This window comes from Thalassophryne amazonica, chromosome 20 (genome assembly GCF_902500255.1).
Source record: "Thalassophryne amazonica chromosome 20, fThaAma1.1, whole genome shotgun sequence".
Taxonomy (NCBI): Eukaryota; Metazoa; Chordata; class Actinopteri; order Batrachoidiformes; family Batrachoididae; genus Thalassophryne; species Thalassophryne amazonica.
Window position 1 is genome coordinate 20,245,347 of NC_047122.1, and position 27,751 is coordinate 20,273,097.

General features: G+C 43.9%; 1 protein-coding gene across 1 annotated transcript; it reads right to left on the minus strand.

The window, feature by feature from the left end:
- Positions 1-3,793: 3,793 nt before the first annotated feature.
- Positions 3,794-25,378, minus strand: LOC117501458. The gene is made up of 5 exons (XM_034160360.1): positions 25,363-25,378; positions 16,433-16,599; positions 10,751-10,843; positions 10,497-10,664; positions 3,794-3,964 (listed from the first exon to the last, which is right to left on the minus strand). The coding sequence occupies exons 1-5, from the start codon at positions 25,376-25,378 to the stop codon at positions 3,794-3,796; spliced, it is 615 nt and encodes a 204-aa protein (XP_034016251.1).
- Between the last annotated feature and the right edge of the window lie 2,373 nt (positions 25,379-27,751).

The window sequence follows — 27,751 nt, forward strand, 5'->3', positions numbered from 1 at the left end:
CCCACTCTCACCTTCACGGATTTGTGTCCTGGAAGGTCACAGTCTGAAACCTTGTCCATACCTTGGAAAAACCTAGAGGGTCCGTCATTGTGTCACAGTCTTGTTTTAACTGTGACGGTGTTAAAAAAATTGGCCCCCTGGAACGTTGACATACTTTAGTAATTCCTTGATTTCAGTTAAGCCTGTAATGTTGTCTGGAATTGCAAAAGTTACACAATGGGTGCGCTATCATTGTTTTGCTTTTGCATGTCATATGTCAAGTTCAGTACATGACATCGTCAAACCAGCCAAGGGCAATCGTGAACTCCACACACCAGATTGTCTAGGTTATAGACTCCTTGCAGTCACGTGACCCGGCCACTCCCCATTGCCATGTTGCCGGCTATACACAGGGCTTTCAGGATTATTTACACGAGAAACAACGTTTCTGTACGCTGCTGCAGGATTGTGGAAGAAAACTTAGCCGAGTCTCACTTTTTTTTGTCATCCTGACGTTGCTTCTGTAACGAAATGAGTTATCTTAGTGGCGCAGTTTTTTAAATTTTATTTTAGTATTTCTAAGCGTACCCATGGTGTAATGGTGGGGAAAAAACAGTGACAAACAGAGTAAAGATGAGCTGAGATGGCTAAACTTGACCTTCAGCTGTGCATGGCACTGCCCTGCATGTGACCGATGACATCACGTGCAAAGCCTCTATAGACTGTCCTTCCAGAATGCATGTACATGAAAGTGAGCCTAAGGCGTTACCGTAGTCATAGTGATAAAGAACAGTTAATTTCAGGTGGTAATGAAAAACATTACTTCACACTGTTGATGGATGCCATAATTACCTGACATGCAGATACGTTACGACGAAAATGTCACATATTTCTTAATTACAATTTTAGTAAAACAGCCAGCAGATGGCACCACTGGTGATAAGATAAAATTTATAATATGCTGAAACAAATCAATTTAGGTGTAACAAATTAGAGTAATTAAAAAAACATTTTTTTCAGTGTAGGATGTAGATGTAATGGCAGATTTGAAGAAAAACAACTGGTAACTAGGACTGCAAGCAGTCATATACGGGCCCTCGTTCTGCGCGACCGCCTACCCAGGCCAGTGGGTGCCATTGTGACCACATGTGGGCATGTGCATGCAGGGGCAACCACTCATCACACAGTTAAAATTTTAAACAAATCACACAATGCATGAAGGAGTTATGACATGTTGATTGTTCATCCACTAGGGGGCGCTCAGTGTAGAAACAGAGGGGCCGGGTGTGTTCAGGGGCCAACCGTCATCATACATGTGAAGTTTCAAGTCAATCAGGCAAAGCATGAAGGAGTTATCATGACTTGATGTTCCATGGCAAAGGGTCAAAATGGCGGCACCATAGCGGCCACACCCTTCAACATAGAGAAAAGCTTTCGATAACTTTTGGTCAATATCATCTTTGGATGCTGTCAAAGAAATGTGAAGTGCATTGGACAAAATCTGTAGGAGGAGTTCGTTCAAATACAACATGTGGAAATCACGCCAAAATGAGAAGGAAATTCAAAATGGCCGACTTCCTGTTTGGAGTAGACTCATGGTGCAAGAGACTTTTTTGTACGTCTATGCAAGTCGCACGTGTACCAATTTTCATCTCCCTACTCCAAAAAAACCCCTATGTGGAGGGGTTTTTGAAAGTTTCAAGGGGGCGCTATTGAGGCATTTTGCCCCGCCCATGGGCGACGCCCCTATGAATTGTAAGAGGTTGTCATGCTCGACCTGTGTGTCAATTTTCATGATGATGTGACAAAATTAAAGCCGTCAAAAGGAAGAACGTAATTTCATGGCGAATGGTCAATATTCGGCACGCCGCCACACGGATGCCGTTACTCGTAACTTCACGGCATTCATTGCCTACGTTCACCAATTTGTTATGCATGTTTTAGAAGTGGAATGAAGTTGATTGGGTTAAGTATGTGACATCAGGACCTCTTAAAGTAAAAATAGGACATTTCCCGCCACCACTGGGGGGCACTATGGCGCAGGTGGCAACTTAAGATATGTAAACGTTCAGGGCGGAGCCCTCATCATGTCCAGCAAGTTTGAAGGATCTACGATGAAGTATGTGGACGTGACAGCCGTTCGAAGTGAAATGGTGTGCTCTGAAAAGCTCGCCAAAGTTTGACGACCCCTAGCAGCCACGCCTTTTGACTTAATTAGAATCTTTTGATAACTTTTGATTACCATTGTGTTGTGATGATTTTGACCAAATTTGAAGACAATCGGATGAAATCCCTAGGACGAGTTTGTTCAAATGTAAGTAGTGGAAATGGCCAAAAATGGCAAAAATTTGCTCAAAATCGAAACTTAAAATCAAAATGGCCGACTTCCTGTCGATATTTCACCATGACAGTAAGAGACTTTTTCGTGCGTCCTGGCATGGTAAATATGTGTACCGAATTTCGTGAGGCTACGATGAAAAAAGCCCAAAGAGGAGGGGTTTTTGAAAATTTCTAGGGGGCGCTATTTCGCGATTTTTCTGCGAACATGTACGACGCCCCCAAAATATCGAATTTCGGATCCGGCCGGGCGACTTTGGAAAGTTTGGTGAGTTTTTGAGCATGGGAAGAGGCTGAAATTTCGATTTCAAGAGTGAGAATAATAATAATAATAATAATAAAATAATAATAATAATAATAATAATAATAATAATAATAATAATAATAATAAACAGCGCAATTACAATAGGGTCCTCGTAGGACGTTGCGTACTCGGGCCCTAATTATTTCCACGATGCCATTTGTTTGCAGATTGTTAATCTCTGCTTCCATGAGCAGGATGAGCTGCAAAAAATTTATTCTGCACTCTGTGTAAAATGGAAATACTCTGGAAGTGTGCCTGGAGCATACTGGAATTTTGTTGCTGTGCAACACATCACAAACTTTTGTATATTTTAGAAAAAAATAAACCCTAATTTTTATCCTAATCCTAACTAAACTATTTAAGAAAAAGACACATTTTAAATTAGGTTTAGAAAATTGTTCCAAAACTGAGTGTGCAGTGCCATTCCAGAAATACAGCTCAGATTCTGGGAATGCAAAAAAAAAAAATAAAAAAAAAATAAAAATCTGTTTATGCTGGTTCACATACTAAGTGCAACAAATGAACGCTGAAGGATCTGATACCTGATTGGAGCTTTTCTTTGTGGTATTAAAAATATATGATAAGATTAAAGGGACCTGCATCAGCATGTTGACAGATTTAGAACCCCATTTTTTTTATGCATTGCTAACTGTTTAACATTAGCTTCAATAGCGCTTAGCAGATTGTTTCACAAGGCACAAATACCACTTCAGATTCCCAGCAAATTTTGTTGTTTGTTAAAGTTGATGCAATGTCATAATTTGCCAAAATTTGGCAAACTGTAAGATAATAATGTTTGAACATAGCGAGCAGTTAGCATGCTGCTCCAGCTGAAAGAAGCTTGTCCTGCTGTCTTTCAATATATGTGATGCTCCATAAACATGCACGATGTCTTTGAATATTTGAGCTTGAATACTCGTTACAGAGACACTGTAACGAGTTGATGTTTGAGCTTTTTTTTTTTGTCAGTGCAGCTAAAGTTGGTGTTGTTTTGTTAAGCCCTTTGTTATTTTGGTACTAGTTGAAAGCAGCCAGTAGCTATACATAGTTAACCGCGAGCCAGGACCCATTCTCTTTTCTTGCCTTATAATGGGTCAAAACAGTACTGAAGTGGTAATCACGCAAAGCATCATGGGATCAGCCATGTCAAGTGAAACGTGCAGGAGCAGGAGCTTATTTGGGACAGCGCGATCGACTCTGGAGTTGGTGTAAAACTCTTTCTGACCAAAGGCAAAACATTTTTAACTCTTCTGAGAGCTCAACTGAAAACTGGAGTGCATCAAAAGGTGTGGAGATGGCAGGGAAGGAGGGCGACGTCATCGTCGGCGTGACCTGCTCACTGACCTGAAAACAAAGATACACAATGCTTAGTGATTTACATATCACTCTGATGGACAACGAAATGAAAGTCAGAACATCTTACATCATTAAATGCACAACAATGCACTTTTCTTTGCATTGTGAATAATGAATGAATTACGGTTTTCAAGATTTTGCTGGCAGAGCAAAATCCTCCATTAATTACAACAGCTCCAAAAAAAAAAAAAAAAAGGATTCTGCAGCTCTGCATCAGGATCAAAACTTACACGTTTTCATCTTCACAAAAACAAATGTTTTTTTTGTTCTTAATTTTCTCATTTTTTTTAAATTATACTTTTCTCATGCTAAGTAATAAAGATGCCCCAGCTGTGTGCTTTTATTGTGATAGGGTACAAAATGGTTAAAAAGAAAACTGTAGATACCATGCTTTGTTTTTTGTTTGTTTGTTTGTTTGTTTGTTTTTTGGTGCCTTTGGTCATGTTTTGTGTTTACCTTGTAATAAAATTTAATTTTATTGTTTATAGCACGGGAGTTTCTGTTAAAGCATTTGTATAGTTACATTTTTCTTTTTAACCTTTATTTAACCAAGTTAGTCCCATTGAGATTGCCACATTTCTCCATGTAATGTGGAGCTGCATCAGGAAGGGCATCCGGCGTAAAACCTGTGCCAGTTCAACATGCAGATCCACCTTGGATTTGCTGTGGCAACCCCGAGTGCAAACAAGGGAGCTGTTGTGTGGGCCGCCCGAAGAGGAGGTACTGCTGGCCAACGCCAGAGGGCGCCCTGCCTGTAATCGGGTTTCAGGCACCAGAGGGAGCAGTTACCACCCAGGAGCCAGGACTGACAGCTGTCAGCAATCATCATCACTGCACCATAAAAACCTGGAGGATTGCACATTTGCCGCAATAAATTATATTTATTGGATTATCTATTGACCGTTCATTTACGCCCCCCTGTTGTAGGTCCGTGCATTACACTTTCTCCAACAGGATATCTCGGCCAACGTCATGGACCCCGAGGGGCACAACCCACCCGTTGAACAGTCAATGGAGACGCAAGGTGCACAGGCTTCTGCAGGAGGAATAATGGGTGAGTTGCAGCAATTCTTAGCCACCTTCACTGCTCGGTTGGATTTGGTAACCGAGCAGAATGTACTACTCAATCGTAGGATGGAGGCTTTCACCGCACAGGTGGAAGCGCGTGCACAGAGCGCGGCTGCTGCTCCTCCTCCTGCCGACCTGTTGCTGAACAGGGACCCTCCAGTGGTTGTTCAACGGACCCGCCCCCATCCCCTGAAGCATACATAAGTCCCCCGGAGCCGTACGGAGGCTGTGTAGAGACGTGCGCGGACTTCTTGATGCAGTGCTCGCTCGTCTTCGCACAGCGTCCAATAATGTACGCATCAGACTCCAGCAAGGTGGCTTATGTTGTCAATTTGATTCGAGGTGAGGCACGCGCCTGGGCTACGGCACTTTGGGAGCAGAATTCACGGCTCCTGATGACATACACTGGGTTCGTAAGGGAGTTCAGACAGGTGTTTGATCACCCTAATCGAGGCGAATCTGCTTCCACTTTGCTGCCGTCCATTCGACAGGGGCGTCGGACTTCCGCGTTGCGGCTGCGAGGGCCGGCTGGAATGCAGTAGCGCTCCGCGCCGCCTTCGTAAACGGACTGTCTTCGATCCTGAAGGAGCACCTGGTGGGGAGAGACGAGCCGCGGGATTTAGACGGGCTTATTGATTTAGTCATACGTTTAGACAACCGATTGGAAGAACGTCGACGGGAGTGAGACGAAGGACGTGGCCCCTCTCCCTTCCCGGTCCGAAGCAGCCCCGCCTTCCCCACACTCCAGAGCCAGAGTGCTCCGTGTGATGACAGCTCCCCCTGCTGACGAAGCTATGGACACGAGCAGGGCCAAAATAAGATCAGAAAACAGACAGAGGAGGCTGGCCCGCGGAGAGTGCTTTTTCTGCGGCTCTAACGAGCATTTGCAGAAACAATGCCCCAAGCGGTTAAACACCAACGCTTGCCCTTAGAGACTGGGCTAAGGGTGGGCCATAACACACACACGGGTAATGCACGAAAATCCGCACAAATCCCAGTTGTGATCCTCTGTGGGGATTTAACCCTTCAAGCCCCAGCACTAATCGACATGGGGTCAGAAGGGAATCTGTTAGATAGCAGATGGGCTAAGGAGGTAGGGCTCCCTCTAGTGGCCCTTCCTTCCCCAGTGAGGGTCCGGGCACTAGATGGCATCCTTCTACCACTAATAACACACCAGACACAGCCCTTAACATTGGTGGTGTCTGGAAACCACAGGGAGGAGATCGTGTTCTTTGTAACACCTTCTACCTCCAGAGTTATTTTGGGATATCCATGGATTAGTAAGCACAATTCCCGGATTGATTGGCCGTCTGGGGTTGTGGCTCAATGGAGCGAAACCTGCCACCGGGAGTGCTTAAGATCCTTGGTTCCACCCGATGTGACTGCTAAGGAGGAGGTTCGAGTCCCTCCCACTCTCACGGCACTGCCAGCTGAGTACCACGATCTGGCTGACATTTTCAGCAAAGATCTGGCACTCACGCTTCCCCTGCATCGACCGTATGATTGTGCCATTGATTTGATCCCGGGCACTGAGTATCCGTCCAGCAAACTGTACAACCTCTCTAACCCTAACCCTAACCCGCGAATCAATGGAGACCTACATCCGGAACTCTTTAGTTGCCAGGTTGATCCAGAACTCTTCCTCCCTGTTAGGTGCTGGTTTCTTTTTTGTGGGCAAGAAGGACGGCGGACTCCGTCCATGCATTGATTATAGAGGGCTGAACGAGATCACGGTTCGCAACCGATACCCTATTGGATTCTGTGTTCACGCCCCTGCATGGAGCCAAAATATTTTCGAAATTGGATCTTAGGAATGCGTATCACCTGGTTAGGATCCGGAAGGGAGACGAATGGAAGACGGCATTTACCACCCCGTTAGGTCACTTTGAGTACCTGGTCATGCCGTTCGGCCTCACTAACGCCCCGCGACGTTCCAAGCATTGGTAAACGACGTCTTGTGGGATTTCCTGCATCGGTTCATCTTCATATACCTAGACGATATCCTCATCTTCTCCCCGGATCCTGAGACTCATGTGCAGCATGTATGTCAGGTCCTGCAGCGGTTGTTGGAGAACCGGCTGTTTGTGAAGGGCGAGAAGTGCGAGTTCCACTGTACATCTTTGTCCTTCCTGGGGTTCATCATCTCCTCCAACTCCATCGCCCCCGATACGGCCAAGGTTGCGGCAGTGAGAGATTGGCCCCAACCGGCAAGCCGTAGGAAGCTGCAACAATTCCTCGGCTTCGCTAATTTCTATCGGAGGTTTATCAAGGACTATAGTCAGGTTGTTGGTCCCCAAAAGTTCCCTTCACCTGGTCGGATCGGTGCAAAGCCACGTTCAGGGAGTTGAAACGCCGGTTCTCTACTGCGCCAGTTCTGGTGCAGCCCGATCCTAGCCGCCAGTTTGTGGTGGAAGTAGATGCCTCTGACTCAGGGATTGGAGCTGTGCTGTCCCAGAGTGGGGAGTCCGATAAGGTTCTCCACCCCGTGCCTATTTCTCCAGTAGGTTGACCCCGGCACAGTGGAATTATGACGTCGGCAATCGGGAGCTCCTGGCAGTGAAGGAGGCCCTGGAGGAGTGGAGACACTTGTTGGAAGGAGCCGTGGTTCCATTCACGGTTTTCACTGACCATCGGAACCTGGAGTATATTCGGACCGCTAAGCGTCTGAACCCCATTCAAGCCCGTTGGTCTCTATTTTTTGGACGTTTTGACTTCAGGATCACCTATCGCCCCGGGACCAAGAACCAGCGGTCAGATGCACTGTCCCGGGTGCATGAAGATGAAGTCAAAGCGGAGCTGTCGGATCCACCAGAAAACATCATCCCGGAGTCCATTATCATCACCACACTGACGTGGGACATGGAGAACATCGTCAGGGAGGCCCTGACGTGTCACCCGGACCCCGGCGGTGGACCATCTAACCGTTTGTACATCCCATCAGACGCTAGGACTGGAGTTTTGGACTTCTGTCACGGTTCTAAGCTCACCTGCCATCCAGGGGTGCGAAGGACCGTGGCAGTTATTCGGCAGCGGTTCTGGTGGGCGTCTCTGGAAGCCGACGTCCGGGAGTATGTCTGGGCCTGTACCACCTGTGCCAGGGGCAAGGCAGTCCACCAACCAGAAAAGGGACTCCTCCAGCCACTGCCAGTGCCTCATCGCCCCTGGTCCCACATCGGCCTGGACTTCGTCATGGGTCTCCCTGCGTCCCAGGGAATGACAACCATCCTGACGATAGTGGACCGGTTCTCCAAGGCGGCCCACTTTGTGACCGTCCCGAAGCTCCCGACAGCCCAGGAGACTGCAGACCTCCTGGTCCACTACATCGTACGTCTGCATGGTATCCCTATGAACATCGTCTCGGATCGTGGTCCCCAGTTCTCCTTGCAAGTCTGTAGGAGTTTCTGTAGGGAACTGGGGGCCACCGTGAGCCTTTCGTCCGGGTACCACCCACAGACCAACGGCCAAGCAGAGCGGGCGAATCAGGAGCTGGAACAGGCCCTTCGTTGTATGACCTCCGCGCACCCGATGGCCTGGAGTCAACATCTGGCCTGGATCGAGTACGCTCATAATAGTCAAGTTTCGTCTGCTACCGGCCTCTCCCCATTTGAGGCGTGTTTGGGGTACCAGCCCCCTTTGTTTCCGGCCATGGAGGGAGAGGTCGGGGTTCCCTCGGTCCAGGCCCACCTCAGGAGGTGCCGTCGGGTGTGGCGAACAGCCCGCTCTGCCCTGCTGAAAGCCCAGACGAGGGCGAAGAACCATGCAGACCGCTGACGCACCCCGGCCCCAGAATATCAGCCTGGGCAGGAGGTCTGGCTGTCAACGAAAAACATTCCGCTCAACACGGAGTCACAAAAACTGACAGATATATCGGACCGTTCAAGATCACCAAGATCATCAGTCCAGAAGCTGGGAGTTTCAGCTTCACTGCGGATCCATCCAGTTTTCCATGTTTCCAAAATCAGACCATACCACACCTCGGACCTTTGCACCCCTGGACCAGCGCCGCCTCCTGCCCGCATCATCGATGGCAAGCCTGCGTGGACAGTCCGCAGGCTCCTGGATGTTCACCGGAGGGGTCGGGGTCTCCAGTATCTGGTGGACTGGGAGGGTTACGGACCTGAAGAACGCTCCTGGGTGAAGAGGAGCTTCATCCTGGATCCGGCCCTCCTGGCCGAGTTCTACCAGCGACAGCCCGACAAGCCTGGTCGGGCGCCAGGAGGCGCCCGTTGAGGGGGGGGTCCTGTTGTGTGGGCCGCCCGAAGAGGAGGCACTGCTGGCCAACGCCAGAGGGCGTCCTGCCTGTAGTCGGGTTTCAGGCACCAGAGGGCGCAGTTACCACCCAGGAGCCAGGACTGACAGTTGTCAGCAATCATCATCACTGCACCATAAAAACCTGGAGGAGACACCACATCTCTGCCGAGATATCAGCTTACCTTACACGTAAACTCTCAGCCGTTTGACTGTGCCGTACGCACGTGTTCTCTTTCTCTGAGTTTTGCAGGAGTACCTGTTGACTGCTGTCATCTGGGAGCTGGGTTTGTGGTTAGTGGAGGAGTGACGTCTTCACCCCTCACTCCAAACCGGATAAACAGTACTTTCAGGTTCTTCCCAAACTGTGTTCCTGTGTAGATGGTGGAGGTGTTTTTCCCACCGTATTACAGTGAGAACGTGTTTTGCTGACTGCTTACTGGGTGTTCACACACCCACCCTTAACCTGTTTTTGTTCCTGCCAGCAGTACCGGATCTGACAGCTGGAAGCAGAGGCCACCTCTGGACTTGAGACTTGGCGGCTTCGGTATACTGCAGGTCTTCGTTGGCGGCGGAACCTTGTGGGCCCCGGCTCTTCTCTGGATAGGCATCTCCTACCCTCGGGCCTGCCCACACGTCACTTATTGTATCTTCTGATTGACTGTCTAAAAGCAGTATTCGACCTGTTGTGCACATTTGCCGCAATAAATTATATTTATTGGATTATCTATTGACCGTTCATTTACGCCCCCCTGTTGTGGGTCCGTGCATTACACTTTCCCCAACAGGAGCAGCCGAAGGGACTTACAGTCCCTTTGAGATTGAGACCTCTTTTGCAAGGCAGACCTGGACAATTGTAAAGTTTCCAATTCACCCAACCTGCGTGTCTTTAAATGTGGAAGGAAACCAGAGCACACCCATGCAAACACAGGGAGAACATGCAAACTCCACACAGAAAGGCCACAGGTGGGAATTGAACCCATGACCTTCGTGCTGTGAGGCAACAGTGCTAACCACTAAGGCACTGTGTTGCCCAAAATTTCATCATACACACTTTCCCTTCATTTTCAATCAATTAAATAAGTAATTATAATTAAAATTAAATGTTAAATTACAGCCTAGTTTGAGTTTTTGAAAAATTTCCTATAGCGTTATTTTTGTGGGGATTGTCTTCCATCCGTAACATTACGTTTGTTTTTCTTACCTGATGAAGAGACGCATTGAGGAGTGGGACCAGCTTCAGGAGGTGACCTTTGATCATCTGTGCTGACTGGATGCTCAGACTAGCGTTGTGTCTGACTGTTGACAGCCAGTCCACGTGTACTTCGAAGGCTTGATAGCCAACATACATCTCGGATAAAGACCTGTTGATCTGTAAGAACATCACATCAGAAAATAAGTTCCCTAAAAAAATCTACAAAAACCAGTTGACTGATTTACTGATTGCAGAAACGTTACCGTCAGTGAGCCGATGTGGCTGGCAGTGTATTCTATGCTGGGAAGACCGTGCAGTCTGTGTTCCATACCCTCAAAGGCTGACAGGTCCTTGTTCTGATGGGACGATTAGGAAGAAAAAAAATTCTGATGAATTCGGAATAGAGACAGACATTGATTTACTGAGAATTAACTGAGTAATAAATTACAAATATATAGTATTGTGTAAAGTTACATTCTACAATCTTAGAATTAACAACATTTAACAGTTACAATTAAATAATAAATATATTCATAAGATCATTCTTTTCTTTTCAGGCTGCTATACATGCATAAAAAAAAATAAAATAATGTTGATTAATGAATTCATTAAGTAAAACTAATTGTTTATGATTTGCACTTGTTACCTGAGTGAGATTTTTATTTATGTATTTATTTATTTTGTAAATATGACACTTATTTTCATGAAATGAATCAAATTCTCTGTTACTTTATCCCATCCCCAAATAGACATCTGAAAATTTAGACCTTGCTCTCCATGGTGGACTGTGTAAATGTTTTAGGCACACCTAATATACTTAAAATTTTTAATAATGATAAGAAACTGCAAAAATGTGTAATATTTATAAATACCTTTAAACAAATGATAATTTGTGACTTCCTTTATTTTAAACACTGATAATTTATTTAAAATTTTTATTTATCTTTAACAATACATCATCTGTTTTAGGTGACAAAACTACATATTTGTGTGTGTTAAATAGTTTTAAATCTCAGTTATGTTCACGTAAAACATGAGCTGCATTTCTTGTATGGATGGTGTGGCAGTCCCTTCGGCTTCTCCCTTGTTGTTGCTATTACTACTACTGTGCATCCGGAAAGTATTCACAGCGCTTCACTTTTTCCATATTTTATTATGTTACAGCCTTATTCCAAAATGGAGGAAATTCATTTTTCCCCTCAATCTTCTACACACAATACTCCATAATGACAATATGAAAAAAAAAAAAAAACACAACCTTTGCCATGAAGCTCAAAATTTTGCTCAGGTGCGTCCTGTTTCCACTGATCTTCCTTGAGATGTTTCTACAGCTTAATTGGCGTCCACCTGGGGTAAATTCAGTTGACTGGACATGATTTAGAAAGACACACACCTGTCTTCATATAAGGTCCCACAGTTGACAGTGCATGTCAGCGCACAAACCAAGCATGAAGTCAAAGGAATTGTCTGTAGACCTCTCAGACAGGATTGCCTCGAGGCACAAATCTGGGGAAGGGTACAGTGTCATTTCTGCTGCTTTGAAGGTCCCAGTGACCACAGTGACCTCCATCATCCATAAATAGAAGAAGGTCAAATCCACCAGGACTCTTCCTAGAGCTGGCCGCCCGTCTAAACTGAGCAATTGTGGAGAAGGGCCTTAGTCAGGGAGGTGAACAAGATCCCGATGGTCACTCTGTCAGAGCTCCAGCATTCCTCTGTGGAGACAGGAGAACCTTCAAGAAGGACAACCATCTCTGCAGCAATCCACCAATCAGGCCTGTACGGTAGAGTGTCCAGACGGAAGCCACTCCTTAGTAAAAGGCACATGGCAGCACATCTGGAGTTTACCAAAAGGCACCTGAAGGACTCTCAGCCCTGAGAAACAAAATTCTCTGGTCTGATGGGACAAAGATTGAACTCCTTGGTGTGAATGCCAAGCTTCATCTTTGGAGGAACACAGGCACCATCCCTACAGTGAAACATGGTAGTGGCAGCATCATGCTGTGGGGATGTTTTTCAGCAGCAGAAACTGGGAGACAAGTCAGGATTGAGGGAAAGATGAATGCAGCAATGTACAGAGACATCCTGGATGAAAACCTGCTCCAGAGCGCTCTTGACCTCAGACTGGAGCAACGGTTCATAGTTCAGCAGGACAATGACCCTGAGCACACAGTCAAGATATCAAAGGAGTGGCTTCAGGACAACTCTGTGAATGTCCTTGAGTTGCCCAGCCAGAGCCCAGCCCTGAGTCAGATTGAACATCTCTGGAGAGATCTGAAAATGGCTGTGCACTTGCCAAGCTTGTGGCAAGAAGAGGCTGTAATTGCTGCCAAAGGTGCATCAACAAAGTGTTAAGCAAAGGGTGTGAATACTTATGTACATGTGATTTCTTAGTTTTTTATTTTTTAACAAATTAGCAAAAAAAAAACAAAAAAAAAAAACCCAAAACATTTTCATGTTGTCATTGTGGGGTGTGGTGAATAGAAAGCCCAGATGAATGAGAAGGGTTACATCAGGAAGAGCATCCAATGTAAACAGCACCAAAATTAAAGAAACAGATTACAAAACAAATTTCCATACCGGATTGGCCGAGGCCCGGGTGAACAACGGCCGCCACCAGTGCTTTTGCGGAACATGATGCCGGCGTAAATTGGCCTATTGCTGAGCGAAGAAGAAGACGAAGAAGAAGAGGAAAACTTGTCCAGAGACAGCAGGAGAAGAGGAAAACTAGAAGGGTGGAAGAGAGAGTTGGGACTTTGAATGTTGGCAGTATGACTGGTAAAGGGAGAGAGCTGGCTGATATGATGGAAAGGAGAAAGATAGACATATTGTGTGTGCAAGACACCAAGTGGAAGGGAAGTAAGCGCAGGAGCACAGGGAGTAGGTTTAAGTTGTTGTTTCATGGTGAGGATAGGAAGAGAAATGGTGTTGTTGTCATTTTAAAGGAAGAGTATTTAAGAGTGTGTTGGAGGCAGTGTTGCCACAGTTACTTTAAAAAAGTAATCCAATTACTGATTACTCCTTGAAAAAGTAACTTAGTTACTTTACTGATTACTCAATTGTAAAAGTAACTAAGTTAGATTACTAGTTACTTTTTTAGTTACTTTTTCCAGCTGTCGACAACAACCCTCTGCCACCTCAACATGACAATGATACCTGTTTTGCCAAAATTCACTTTATAGTCACCTTTTCTTGACTTCAATGAAAATAAATACTTGTTTTATAAAAAGTAAAATAAAGACCTCTTTCTTGACCTCATATTTAACTGTTGACAGCACTGTAACAGTAAAACTTGCAATTTCGAACTTACATTTTTTATAAATGTAACTATTAAATTCTAACATTTTTCTAACATTTAAATTCTCTCTAAACATTTTACTTGTCGAAATTATTATTATTTTAAGCAATATTAGTAGTTGTAGTAAAAAACGGCTTCAAAACTGGACCTTTAATCTAGGGGTGTTGTGGGGGGGCACATCCTTGCCCCACGCCCCCATTCCATCTGGATTCGCCCCTGCTTTGGCGTTTGAGCACAAAGAATGGATAACATTTATTTATGCAGAAAACATGACCAGATTTACAGGTAAGAAAGTTTTATTGCGTTTTCACATGATGTGGTCCTCAGAAAGAGAGTTTAGGTGCATTTGAGTGGAAAATAGTGTTAGTTGTTGACACGTCGCGGAGGATCAGCTGTTTTTAACGACCAGATAAAGAGCGGCTCAGCTCAGAATTCTAAATAAAGGAGGAAAAAAAGTATAAAAATGTCTTTGTAAAGCTCAGTGCAGGTGTGCTGATCACCGCCCTTTAAGAGGTGAGGACGAGTCGAGCAGCTGCAAAAAAACGTGGATGAAAAGCTCACAGCTCACTGAAAGTGGGCAGTTCAGTTGAACCCCGACCTCCTGCCCACAGACCAAGTTTAATGCTGCTGTCGACCCACAATGAAAAATAATAGTAACGCACAGTGACATGGAGAAGTAACTTTAATCTGATTACTGATTTGGAAAGATTAACGCGTTAGATTACTCGTTACTAAAAAAAAGTGGTCAGATTACCGGCATCACTGGTTGGAGGTTAAGCGAGTGTCTGACTGGGTGATGAGTGTGAAGTTGGAAATTGAAGGGGTGATGATGAATATCATGAGATGAGAGAGAGAAAAGGCTAGATCATATGGAGAGAGTAAATCAGGAAGTACAAGGGATAAGTAAGAATGAAGTGAGGGCAGCTATGAAAAGAATGAAGAGGGGAAAGACAATTGGTCCAGATGACATTCCAGTGGTGGGCATGGAAATGTCTTGTAGAAATGGCAGTGGAGTTTCTAAAAAGATTGTTTTCTTGGAAAGAGAGAAGATGCCTGAGGAGTGAAGACGAAGTGTGTTGGTTCCTATTTTTAAGAACAAGGGTGATGTGCAGAGCTGCAGTAACTACGGAGACATAAAGTTGATCAGCCACAGCATGAAGTTATGGGAAAGAGTGGTAGAAGCTAGGTTTAGAAAACAGGTGAACATGGGCAGCAATATGGTTTCATGCAGAGAAAGAGCACTATAGATGCAATATTTGCTCTGAGAATAGTAATGGAGAAGTATAGTGAAGGCCAGAAGGAGTTACATTGTGTGTTTGTGGATTTAGAGAAAACTTATGACAGGGTGCCAAGAGAAGAGTTGTGGTATGCATGAGGAAGTTAGGAGTGGCAGAGAAGTATGTGATGGTGGTGCAGGACAAGGATAGTGTGACAGCAGTGAGATGTGCAGTAGAGGAATGACAGACTCATTCAAGGTGGAGGTGGGATTACAACAAGGATCAGCTCTGAGTCCTTTCTTGTTCGCAATGATGATGGACAGGTTGACAGATGACATCAGACAGAAGTCAAAATGGACTATGATGTTTGCAGATGACAATGTGTTCTGCAGTGAGAGTAGAGAGCAAGTTGAGTCTAGTCTGGAAAGGTGAAGATATGCTCTAGAGAGAAGGAGAATGAAAGTGAGTAGGAGCAAAACTGAGTACGTGTGTGAATGAGAGGGAGCCCAGCAGAATAGTGCGGTTACAAGGAGTAGAAGTGGTGAAAGTACATGAGTTTAAATACTTGGGGTCAACTGTCCAAAGTAATGGAGAGTGTGGTAGAGAGTTGAAGAAGAGAGTGAAGGCAAGGTGGAGTGGGTGAAGAAAGGTGGCAGGAGTGATTTGTGATAGAAGAATATCTGGAAGAGTGAAGGGAAAAGTTTACAAGACAGTAGTGAGACCAGCTATGTTGTACGGCTTAGAGGTGGTGGCACTAACAAAAAGACAGGAGGCAGAGCTGGAGATGGCAGAGATGAAGATCTTGTGATTCTGTTTGGGAGTGAGGATTAGGAATGAACATATCAGAGGGACAGCTCAGGTTAAACGGTTTGGAGACAAAGTCAGAGAGGCCAGATTCAGATGGTTTGAACACCTACAGAGGAGATACCCAGGGTATATAGGGAGAAGGATGCTGAGGATGGAGTCACCAGAAAGGAGGAGAAGAAGGAGGCCAAAGAGGAGGTTTATGGATGTGCTGAGAGAGGACATGCAGGTGGTTGGTGTGACAGAGGAAGATACAGAGGACAGGCTGAAATCTGCTGTGGCGACTCCAAACGGGAGCAATCAAAGAAGAATATTCTTCTTATTATTATTATTGTTATTATTTTTATTGTTGTTGTTATTATCATTATTATTGTTGTTATTTTTCATTGTTGTTATTACACAGTAATACAGAGAAAAACATAAAAAGATAATCCTTGACTTCAGAACTTGGCCGATGAAATTATGAAACATCTACAAATGAGATGTAAAACAATTCACTCAAATCATGTTATAATTTGTATGCCTAATGTGAAGTCAGGACAACAAGTAGATGATAAATACCATGATAAGCTCTCTTACTGTGGTATAAGGAGGTAAGTACGACACACTGAACTAAGAAAACCTACCAAACCGTGAAGTCCTTTGCAATCTCTTTTGATCATGGCCACCTGATGCTTCAATGATCCAAACGTTGGGCAGAGGGAGGAGTTGTAGGTGGGGCGACATACAGAGCAGACAAACAGCTGAGCCAATAGCAACAGGTGCAGAAGGCAAATGGTGGGGCCCAGAATTACTGAAAAGTCAAGAAATACACAGATTTTAATATAAAATAAGAATAATAAAGTCACTTTCCTCACCTATGGTCACTTGGTCAGGAGCTTTGGTTAATAACTGACAGAATAAGATCACGGATAGAAGTGGCAGAAATGAGATTCCACCGTCGGGTATTTGGGCTTACACTCCTGGACAGGGTGAGAAGAAGCGAGATTATCCTGGAGGGACTCAGATTTGAGCCGCTACTTCTTCACATCGAAAAGAGTCAGTTGAGGAGGTTCGGGAATCTGGTGAGGATGCTCCCTGGTCGTCTCCCTAAGGAGGTCTTCCACGTACGTCCAACCACGAGGAGACACCGGGGATGACCCAGGACACTCAAGAGAGATTTTATTTCCCAGCTGGTTTTGGAACGCCTTAGGATCTTCTGGGAAGAGTTACAAGATTTGGCCGAGAATAGGGAAGTGTGGGAGGAGGTGCTTCCACTGCTGCCAGCGCGACCCAGATAAGTGGCTGCAAAATGACTGATTGAATGAATAATAACAAATAATAATATTATTTAATATAAAACTTGAAATGTTACGCAGCAGTCTGCTCTGTGTCAGCCTGATCCCGTCAGATCTCAGAAGCTAAGCAGTGTGGTTCCTGGTTAGTACTTGGATGGGAGACCTCTTCGGAACACCAGCGACTCTGTGTGTGTTTCTCCAAGTCCAACTGGAATTTTGTCAGGGAGGGCATCCGGCGTAAAACTTGTGCCAAATACCAATGCGGATCTGGCTGTATCCGCTGTGGCGACTCCGAACAAATGGGAGCAGCTGAAAGGACGACGACGACGACGACAACAACAACAACAACATAAAACTTTTGAAATATTGTGTTGTCAGTGCAGGGGCAGCACAGTGGCTTAGTGGTTAGCACTGTTGCCTCACAGCGAGAAGGTCGTGGGTTCAATTCCTGTGGCTTTTCTGTGTGGAGTTTGCATGTTCTCCCCGTATTTGCGTGGGTTTCCTCCGGGTGCTCCGGTTTCCTTCCAAAGCCATGCGGGTTAGGTGGATTGGAATCTTTAAAAAATTGTCCGTAGGTGTGTGTGTGGGTGTGTCTGTGTTTGTTTGTCTATTTGTGGCTCTGCGACAGACTAGCGTCCTGTCCTGGGTGTACCCCGCCTCGCGCTCTATGACTGCTGGGATAGGCTCCAGCCCCCCGCGACCCTTAATTGGACTAAGCGGTAGAAGATGAATGAATGAATGAATGAATGTTGTCAGTGCAAATATCCAATGTCACACCTGTAGTGTTTAATTTTTGAGTGAAATCAGCAGCTAATTTTTTTTTTTTTTAAACAATCATCTGTGTTATGGCTTTACTTTGTTTGTTTTAGTTGAATAATCAAGCACTTCATGGTTCATGACAACATTTCCACTATATGTGGACACTTAATTCCAAATTAAACCGTAGACCGTTAATTGGTTTCTAATAACAATAAGCCAGTAAATGTCCAAATCCAAACATCTTTGGAAAAGACTCCTTAAAATCTTATCTGAGCTTTTACCCTAATTTCTTTAACCTTCTGTGGTTAACTTTTGCTGTTTTTCCTTTGAAGTAGTTAATAAAGTCCTGCATTAATTCAAACAAACTTTCTGTAAATGTATCCAGACGTTTAGGCTACTTTAAAAACCCCTTAACGGAGGCCAACAAAGACACAAGCGTGTATATCATCTGTAAGGAATGACAGGTATGCAGTGGGTTTTCTTTTCCCAGCATGCTCTGGGCCTCCTGTGTGAGTCAGATGCTTGTGCAGGCTGATGCCTCTGGTAGTTCGTGGTGTCACGTGTGTGTGACGCCGTGACCTTTCACACTTTTACTTCCATTCATTGACAAACAAATGTGGTGATGATAAAGGTCAAAGGTTAAAAGCAGGAAGAACATTTGAAAATGTTTTGATGATGAACTGGTTTCTCACATTTCCCTTTCAGTGGACACGTCACTGAATTGCTGACTGTTAAAACTATCAACCAGTAACAGATCCATTCCAGGATCCTGTTCTAAGTGTGGGAACACGATTAATAACAAACAAACAAACACTGCTGCCAGCATCCCGCCACAAATCCTCACTGACCTGCCACTTTACTTATAAAAATATTATGCTTTAATGTTTTTATATTATAAGTGTAATGTCTGCAGTATACGTACATTTAATTTTAAAGAAAAAAAACCCTGGGGCCCTGTGACAGACTGGCATCCTGTCCAGTGTGAACCCTCCCTCACGCCCTATAATTGCTGGGATAGGCTCCAGCCCCCTGTGACCCAGTCTTGGACCCAGTTGAAGATGAGTGAGTGTGTTTGTGTGTGTGAGCTCTTTGCTTTTCCAAAAAAGCATTGTTGCGCATGGATGCATTATGTGGAAGAACTTGTTTTGCATTTCACTATTACAAAGTTACTGAATATAACATTGAAGTAGTAAAATCATTCACACCTGGCCAGGGTCACATGGGATCTGGAGTTTCTCCCAGCATGCACTGGGCATGAGGCAGAGAAACACGAGCAACAGCCAGGGTTTTTTTTTTTTTTTTGGTCCAAAAAATCCTGACTCCATTATGTTTGTGCTTCAGTCTGACTCAGTCACATTGATTTGCAGCCAAAAAGAAGATGTTTGTGTGTCAACTACAGTTCACACTGACTGTAATCTTCCTCTTAAAATGGAAAACTGCGATTTAATGACATCAAAATCACAGTTTCTGCTGCTGAAGTGAAGTTTTTCTTCACTGTTATGTCACAGATTCTCATTCAGAAGATGGTAAATTAGTCAACACACTTTGTGAGGTATGTGCACGCACGCGTGTGTGTAGGATGAGTATCACATGCCATTTATTTCATCATACATTCCTTCTGTGTATGAGCATGTTTTCCAAAGTTTGTGAATCAACACATTTTAAGTCAACTTTTGACTTTCCTGCACATAAAACACTACTAATTGCACACGACTTTTGGAAAGTTACTGAAGAACACGTCAGCAAAAGACAAAAAAAAAACATCCTCTGATATTTTATTGTACAGTCACTTATTTGGCAGGTGAAAGAGCAGCGACAGCATTACAGCTCAGATGAAAATTGCTTGAGAAGCAGAGCGAATTGACTCTTTGATCTATTTAACAGGTCATTTTGTCAGCACACGTACAATAACATCACCACGTGCTCACACCATCACACGCACAAGCGTATTTTTCCGTTGTAGTACGTGTCTGTTTCAGCTGAATCAGGTGCTGCACAGAAACACTGGAGTTTCCTGTAACGTCCTGTAACTGTAGTGCATCATTTCCCCAGCTGGATATTTAACACTGAAACCATCTGATGAACCTCTGAAACAGCTTCTGATGCATAAACACTCCAGCAGCATCCTCCAGAACTAACCATCAATCACAAACTGTGGTTACTGGCTTCAGTCCCCAGGACCTGTTGGCGCACAGACTAAAACCTCGCTGTGGGTCCTTTCAAGCTCTACAAAAACACAGAAGCTCAAGCATGAGTTTTGTGGGTGCGTGTCTCAAAAACGATCAAGTCATATCAGAAAACCAAGTGCTTTACCGGCTGGTGACAACACGAAAGAAAGAATTTGTGCATAGACATGTTGCACCAACAACAGCCAGCAGCCAAGTCAGTCAGAGAACAGCAGAAGGTCTGGATGATATGATGTAGGATTAAAAGTAAAAGGACCTGCTGTAGCGAAAGAAAGTCTGCTGGCAGTGGCTGGCCAGATCAAGAACACCCCACAGGAGGCAGCGCATTGAAACCAGGGACACTAACAAAGAGGAAAATAAAAGAAATAAACAAGACGTCCGCCAAGGGTTGACGAGGACTCAAAATAAAAGATACGTGATTCACACTGTGACCCGGACTTTACCTGGATTCCGATTCAACAATGCAATAATTGCATACTGCTCCAGAATGGTCCGACTGATCAAGATGTTGCAATCTGATATTTAATTCACAAGCGGAACCCATATTGTGTTCCTGTTCTTGGTTTTACATTGTGATGTCGTATCTGTGAAGTAGTTTTGTTGTAATCCTTAAAACTCCAGAAACCGGATCTGGATCCACATCACCTTCAAAATTTAATGGAGGCTTCCCAGGCTTAACACCAATGTGTGGTGAAAATTTGGTGAAAATCTATTAAAGCTGGAGTGCCAGGAAGCATACTGAAATTGAGACGATTGTTAGAATGTCGATGGGGACCAAAGTAATTTTGTTCGTTAGTGTGAATATAAAGGATTCCCAAAATATTAGTCTGAATGTGGTTAAAATTCGTCCGTATCGAAGCAAATTCTGAATTATTGGCACGTGGCAAAAATTCGAAAGCCAGGACGCTATCGGGGTGACGTCACAGGTCACATGGCGGGGTTTCACCGCTAGCTGCGATGCATGCATAGAAATTTAAAACTGAAGAAGGCAAGATGGAGGAGAGAGACAGTAGAAGTGGAAGAAAGTGAGGAAGACCGGAAGAAAAGACGTCATTTGCAGCGAGAGAAAAAGAGAAGATCAACGATGGTGAGAGATTGTTGGGAGCAACTGGGACAGAATGTTGTGTGGGCCGCCAGAAGAGGAGGTACTGCTGGCCCACCACCAAAGGGCGCCCTGCCTGAAGTGCGGGCTTCAGGCACGAGAGGGCGCTGCCGCCACGGACACAGCCGGGAGTGACAGCTGTCACTCATTAATTCCTGACAGCTGTCACACATTCTTCATCATCGCACTCCATAAAGACCAGACGTCATCTCCACCTCATCGCCGAGATATCATACTTCTTTGGAGGTAATATCCTCAGCCTTTGTAAATCTGTTTATTGTGAGTGTTTGCAGGAGAACCGGTCGTTTTTGAGGAGGCTGTGCAAGACGGCGCTCCTTTTCAGCTGAGACCGCTGCAACGCGCTGAGTGTGAGGTGGAGGTGGCATTCCCACCGTTATTGTTACTGGGTGTACACACACCCACACTTGACTGTCTTTGTTCTTCGCCAGCAGTACCAGATCCGACAGTCGGGACGGTGATCACCTGGGAATTCGGGACTTGGCGGCTCCAGTATTCACCAGGTTCTGGGGCGGCGGAAATCGTGTGGTTCCGGCTCTCCTCAGGACAGACGTCTTCTATCCTCGAGCCTGCCCACACGTCACCTTTGTGTATTGACTGTTATGATATTCTGAGATTGTCTGTATGTTCGTTGTGCACATTCACAACATTAAATTGTTATATTTTGGCTCATCTATTGACCGTTCATTTGCGCCCCCTGTTGTGGGTCCGTGTCACTACACTTTCCCAACACAGAAGACAGGCAATCAAACTCATGAGGATTTTGCAGTGCTGCTTTTGGACAGGTGAGTTGCCTGGTGACTGGTGTCTGACGGTGTACAGTTATGGTTATTATCTGAGTCTGTTATTATCTGATTATCTGAGTTATTAAGTGTATCTGGGCAAGCGCAGACGCATTTCCAGCTTGAATTCGTCTGCAGGTTTTGACGTTCACTGGGGCAAAATACGCTATGGATTTCCCTCAAATTATGTATGTTCCCACGAAATAAAAATTCCTCCCAATTTGAATGGGCTCTAAATATGATGTAGTTTATATATATTAAACTTCAGACTATATTTTATCTATTGAAGATTGCCGGTATTCCAGCTTTAAGTAGTTTTAATGTGATCTTTAAAACTCTACAAAGTGAAATCCTGATCCAGAAACTGGATCTGGATCCATATCACCTTCAAAAATTGAATGGAAGCTTCTCAGGCTTAACACCAATGTGTGGTAAAAAATTTGGTGAAAATCTATTAAGTAGTTTAGGTGAAATCTTTAAAATCCAACAAAGTGAAGCATACAAATTGAAATCCTGATCCAGAATCCGGATCCAGATCTTCTTCTTCTTCTTTGTCTTTCGGCTGTTCCCGTTAGGGGTCGCCACAGCAGATCAATCGTTTCCATCTCACCCTGTCCTCTGTATCTTCCTCTGTCACACCAACCACCTGCATGTCCTCTCTCCACACATCCATGAACCTCCTCTTTGGTCTCCCTCTTCTCCTCCTGCCTGGTGGCTTCTCCCTATATACCCTGGGTCTCTCCTCTGCACATGTCCAAGCCATCTCAATCTCGCCTCTCTGACTTTGTCTCCAAACCGTCCCACCTGAGCTGTCCCTCTGATATGTTCATTCCTAATCTTGTCCATTCTTGTCACTCCCAAAGAGAATCTCAACATCTTCAGCTCTGCCACCTCCAGCTCTGCCTCCTGTCTTTTTGTTAGTGCCACTGTCTCTAAACCATACAACATAGCTGGTCTCACTACTGTTTTGTAAACTTTCCCCTTCACTCTTGCTGATATTCTTCGGTCACAAATCACTCCTGCCACCTTTCTCCACCCACTCCACCCTGCCTGCACTCTCTTCTTCACCTCTCTACCACACTCTCCATTACTTTGAACAGTTGACCCCAAATATTTAAACTCATCTACTTTCACCACTTCTACTCCTTGTAACTGCGCTATTCCACTGGGCTCCCTCTCATTCACACACATGTACTCAGTCTTGCTTCTACGGACTTTCATTCCCCTTCTCTCCAAAGCATATCTCCACTTCTCCAGACTAGACTCAACTTGCTCTCTACTCTCACTACAGATCACAATGTCATCTGCAAACATCATAGTCCATGGGGACTCCTGTCGGATCTCATCTGTCAACCTGTCCATCACCACTGCAAACAAGAAAGGACTCAGAGCTGATCCTTGGTGTAATCCCACCTCCACCTTGAATGAGTCTGTCATTCCGACTGCGCATCTCACCGCTGTCACACTATTCTTGTACATGTCCTGCACTACCCTAACATACTTCTCTGCCACTGCAGACTTCCTCGTACAATGCCACAACTCTTCTCTTGGCACCCTATCATAAGCTTTTTCTAAGTCCACAACCACACAATGTAACTCTTTCTGTCCTTCTCTGTACTTTTCCAACAGTATTCTCAGAGCAAACATTGAATCCGGATCCAGATCACCTCCAAAATTCAGTAGTAGTAGAGTCTTTCATGCCGTAATATCTATCTGTGGTGTAAATTTGGTGAGAATCACTGAAGTATTTTTTTTAAACGTAATCCTTCAAGACTGTATAAAGTGAAGTCTTAATCCAGAATCTGGGTCACCTCCAAAATTCAGTGGAGTCTTCCATGCCCTAATATCTACATGTGGTGTAAATTTGGTGAGAATCTGTGAAGTAGTATTACTGTAAACCTTAAAAGTGTATATAAAGTGAAATCTTGATCCAGAATCCAGATCTGGATCACCTCCAAAATTCTATAGGGTCTTCCATGGAATAATATCTATGGTGAAAATCTTGTCAAAATCCCTGCAGTAGATTTGACGTAATCCTGCTAGCAGACAGACAGACAGACAGACAGACAGACAAACAAATGCTGATGATCTTATTACATCCTTGGCGGTTGTAATAAACATGGAACAGGACAGGACAATAGGATGCAAACCTCTAGGAAGCTCCAGTGATGAAGCCACCTGACCAATCAGCAGCACATGACAGATGCAACTTATATAAACCATTTGAGTTAAAACCGCTTCTCAGTCACTGTCCCTGTCCAGGATAAAAAACAAACAAACAAACAATGTAGACAAAGTAAAATACAAGTGAACTGACAGATTAAGTATGTGTGCAAGCGTCTGAATGTGAACATCCTGATCCAAAAAGACGATTCAGATGTTTCTCCTTTAACATGTTGCCCGTCTTTAGTTTAAGCAAGTTTTAAGTCAAAAAATCTAAAGACGGCTGCACCAGCATCAGGTCAGACCACCTCTGCAGGTTAGTGTCACTTATTTTCCTGGTTATTGTAAATGATAACAAAGACACACCTGCTCTCTCTGAGCTGAGTAACAGTTTGGGTTGAAGTGGGAATTGTGAACTTGCGTTTTCAAATGCGTACAAACCAAAGGTCACTGTGAAGTCAAAACTGGGACCTTAAAACTGTTTCTGATCCCAATTTGGGCATGAAGCACTCACCCAACATTAACAAAATATTAGACTCCACCTAAGACAATCAGGACATACACCAACCCAAATATAATCTTAACCAAACCTTTACCTAAGTTTACCATGATCTTAAACTAACCCTGAATAGAAGATAAACTAAACCTAGTTGTATAACCTTGACCTAATTTTAACATAATTGTAACCTTAGCCAAACTCTAATGCGTTCTCAACCTAACCCCAACTCAATTTTAACCAAACCCCACCATAATCTCAGCCTAACCATAAAATCATTTTATCTTTACGATACCATAATCTTAAACTTTAATGACTTTTAACTATAACCTCATCTTAACCTACTTTTAACGTAATATTTATGTAAACCTACTGCAACATTAACTTAATACTAAACTGGCCAAACATAATTTTAATCTAATCCCAAAATAACCCTATCAGAAGTTTAACCTACTCTTAACCCAGCCCACCCTGAACCCAAACATTGTTTTAACCCTGGAACCGTTTAGTGGCGACACACAAAGGATGTCTGTCCACACAGATCAGACTTTTGTCTCATAAAAGACAAAGAAATCACAACTTACTTTTCATTGTTGTGCTGCCGCTGCTGCTGCTGAAGTAAATAAATGTTCAAAAAACTTCAGAGTCCTTATGTGTGTGTGTGTGTGTGTGTGCGTGCGTGTGTGTGTATGTTTGGATGTGTGTGTTATGTACATGCGTTTGTGTGGACAAATGTAAAAGTTCCCTTTTATAGCGTGAGTATGACACATCACCTGAGTCATGAGCCATCGTCGCCATTCAAGCATCAACACCCACGTCGGACATCCCCCTTATTACCCCTCCTCACTCTCCTCATCAGCAAATCTTCAATAAGAAACTGTGTATCATCTATCTCACTTTTTCCCTTTTATTTAGACAATTTCAGTTTTTAAACTTGCTTTTGTTTGTCTCATGAAACGAAGTTTGGGAAAAGAAAGTGAATAAAATGAAGTTTTAACAAGGAGAAACATCTGGAAAGAGCAGAAGACAGAGACGTTTTTTATGCTTTAGAGTTGACTAAAAATAATTTTGTTTAAAAAGGTATAGTGTCACAGTTTTAATTATTTTTTTTTTTAAGATTTAAGTAGTAGTAAGTCCCTTCGGCTGCTCCCTTGTTTTCACTTGGGGTCCCCACAGCAGACCCGAGGTGGATCTGCATGTTGAATTGGCACAGATGCATGGAGAAATGTGGCAAGGGTGGGGTTTGAACCGAGAACCTTTCACACTGAAACCAAGCGCACTAATCATTTAAGCCATAAAAAGGATTTTCTTTGGCACCACTATAATTTTATTCCTTAGCATTTAGATAAGGGATAGAATAGAATAGAGGCTTAATTATCATTGTACATACATATATACATACAGTGAAATTTGTCCTCTTCATATAATCCATCCTAATTACAGTTAGACACAATCCAACCACTAGGAACAGTGGGCAGCCACAGTCTGCCAGAGGTGCTGCCTTGGTCAGGGGCAGAGAAAGAAGAAGACCCTAAATAATTCAATTCAATTTATTATTACATTTATATAGTGCCAAATCACAAAAAAGATGCCTCAAGGAGCTTCACACAAATAAGTTCTAACCTTATCAACCCCTAGAGGAAGCACACAAGCGACAGTGGTAAGGGAAAAAAACTCCCACTGATAATACTGATGATATTGAGGAAGAAACCTCAAGCAGACCAGACTCAGTGGGGTGACCCACTGCTTAGGCCATTCTAACAATTACAAGGTTTTTTAGGAAGTTTAACAAAGTTTTAGAAAGTTTGGAAAAAACAAAACTTCTGTTGCAACAATTTCAGGCATAAGATCCCACCATCAGTTCAGCTTCTTGCTGTCAATAGACACTACTTTCATGTATTTTACGCACAGCAAGTTTTTTTTTAAATTGGGAGGAAACCCACGCAGACACGGGGAAAACATGCAAACTCCACACAGAAAAGCGGGAAGCGATCACATGACCTTTTTGCTGTGAGGCACTGTGATATTGCCAGTATGATCAAAATTCACGTTATCTGATAACATTTTAGGATTTCAACCCCTGAGGGGAAGAAATTTAAGGTATGAGATGCTATGACCAACATTTGGTAGATTTGGAAGTGATTTCCAAGAAATCTTATGGATGCAAGATGGGTCACAGTTAATCTCAAAATCTCACGCATGCACACATGCGCTTCCTCCTGTAGTTGGTCAACATGATGCCGATGAAGGAAAAGACAATGTTCAATGTGGATTTTCTCTGCAGATAAATATGTCCTCTTCATTAAAATGAACTGTATTTTTGCAACATATTACAAAAATAAACCTACAGTATATTGCTTGGTAGAAACTAAATTTTCTCAGTTTTGTGTAAATTGAAAGGCCCTATAGCTTTAAGCTTTCAACTTCTCTCAGTGACTTAAAATAACTCTTTCTTTGCCCTTTTGTATGTAATGTACATATTTTAGTTTGACAAACAGGTGATGGCAGATACTTGTTACAAAACCACTTTTTGCAGCCTGGTTTTGTTTAGAGCGTTGACACCCTTTGACCCACAATTCAAATATGAATTTAATATTTTAATATAGTCTCCTTCAGAAACTCCAACAAACCTTGATCACTAACTCATGAAAGCATTAACTGCTTGTAGCTACACCAAGCACTATGTGACAGCACAGGAAACTAACAGCTATGAACTAACGTTAGGATGAAGTGTTAAATTTGCACAAAAACAGGGAGATTCATCAGCGATATCACAGAGCAATTAAACTATGCTACACCTGATACAACAACCACAAACTTCATGAAGTATGATAAAGTCGGTCACATGCTCCGTTCCTCCCTCTGATCCAGAAACCAACATTCCACCATCGAGATGCTGAACCAAGCAGTGAGGAATTTGTAGTTAGACAATCTTTTGATCATATGATTTGTAATCAGGAGGGATTCACACAATCTGTCAGGATCGAATAGGTGTGGCAACGGAGGTGGATGGACGTAAATGCAAAACTCACAGAGACTGGCCTGAGAGTAAAAAGGCTTTATCTCAAAAAGGCAGGCAGGGATTCAGTACACAAGTAATTAGTCAGAGAGGCGGCAGTACAGGCAGGCGTCAGGCTAAGGCGAGGTCAAAAAAACATGCAC

Bases quoted from the DNA above. Each gene is read 5' to 3' on its own strand.
- LOC117501458 (XM_034160360.1), bottom strand. The intron at 10,844-16,432 runs GTAGGTTTTCTT...TCGTCCCATCAG, and splicing joins GCAAAGGACTTCACGGTTTG to AACAAGGACCTGTCAGCCTT. The intron at 3,965-10,496 runs GTAAGAAAAACA...CTTTGTTTTCAG, and splicing joins TCAATGCGTCTCTTCATCAG to GTCAGTGAGCAGGTCACGCC.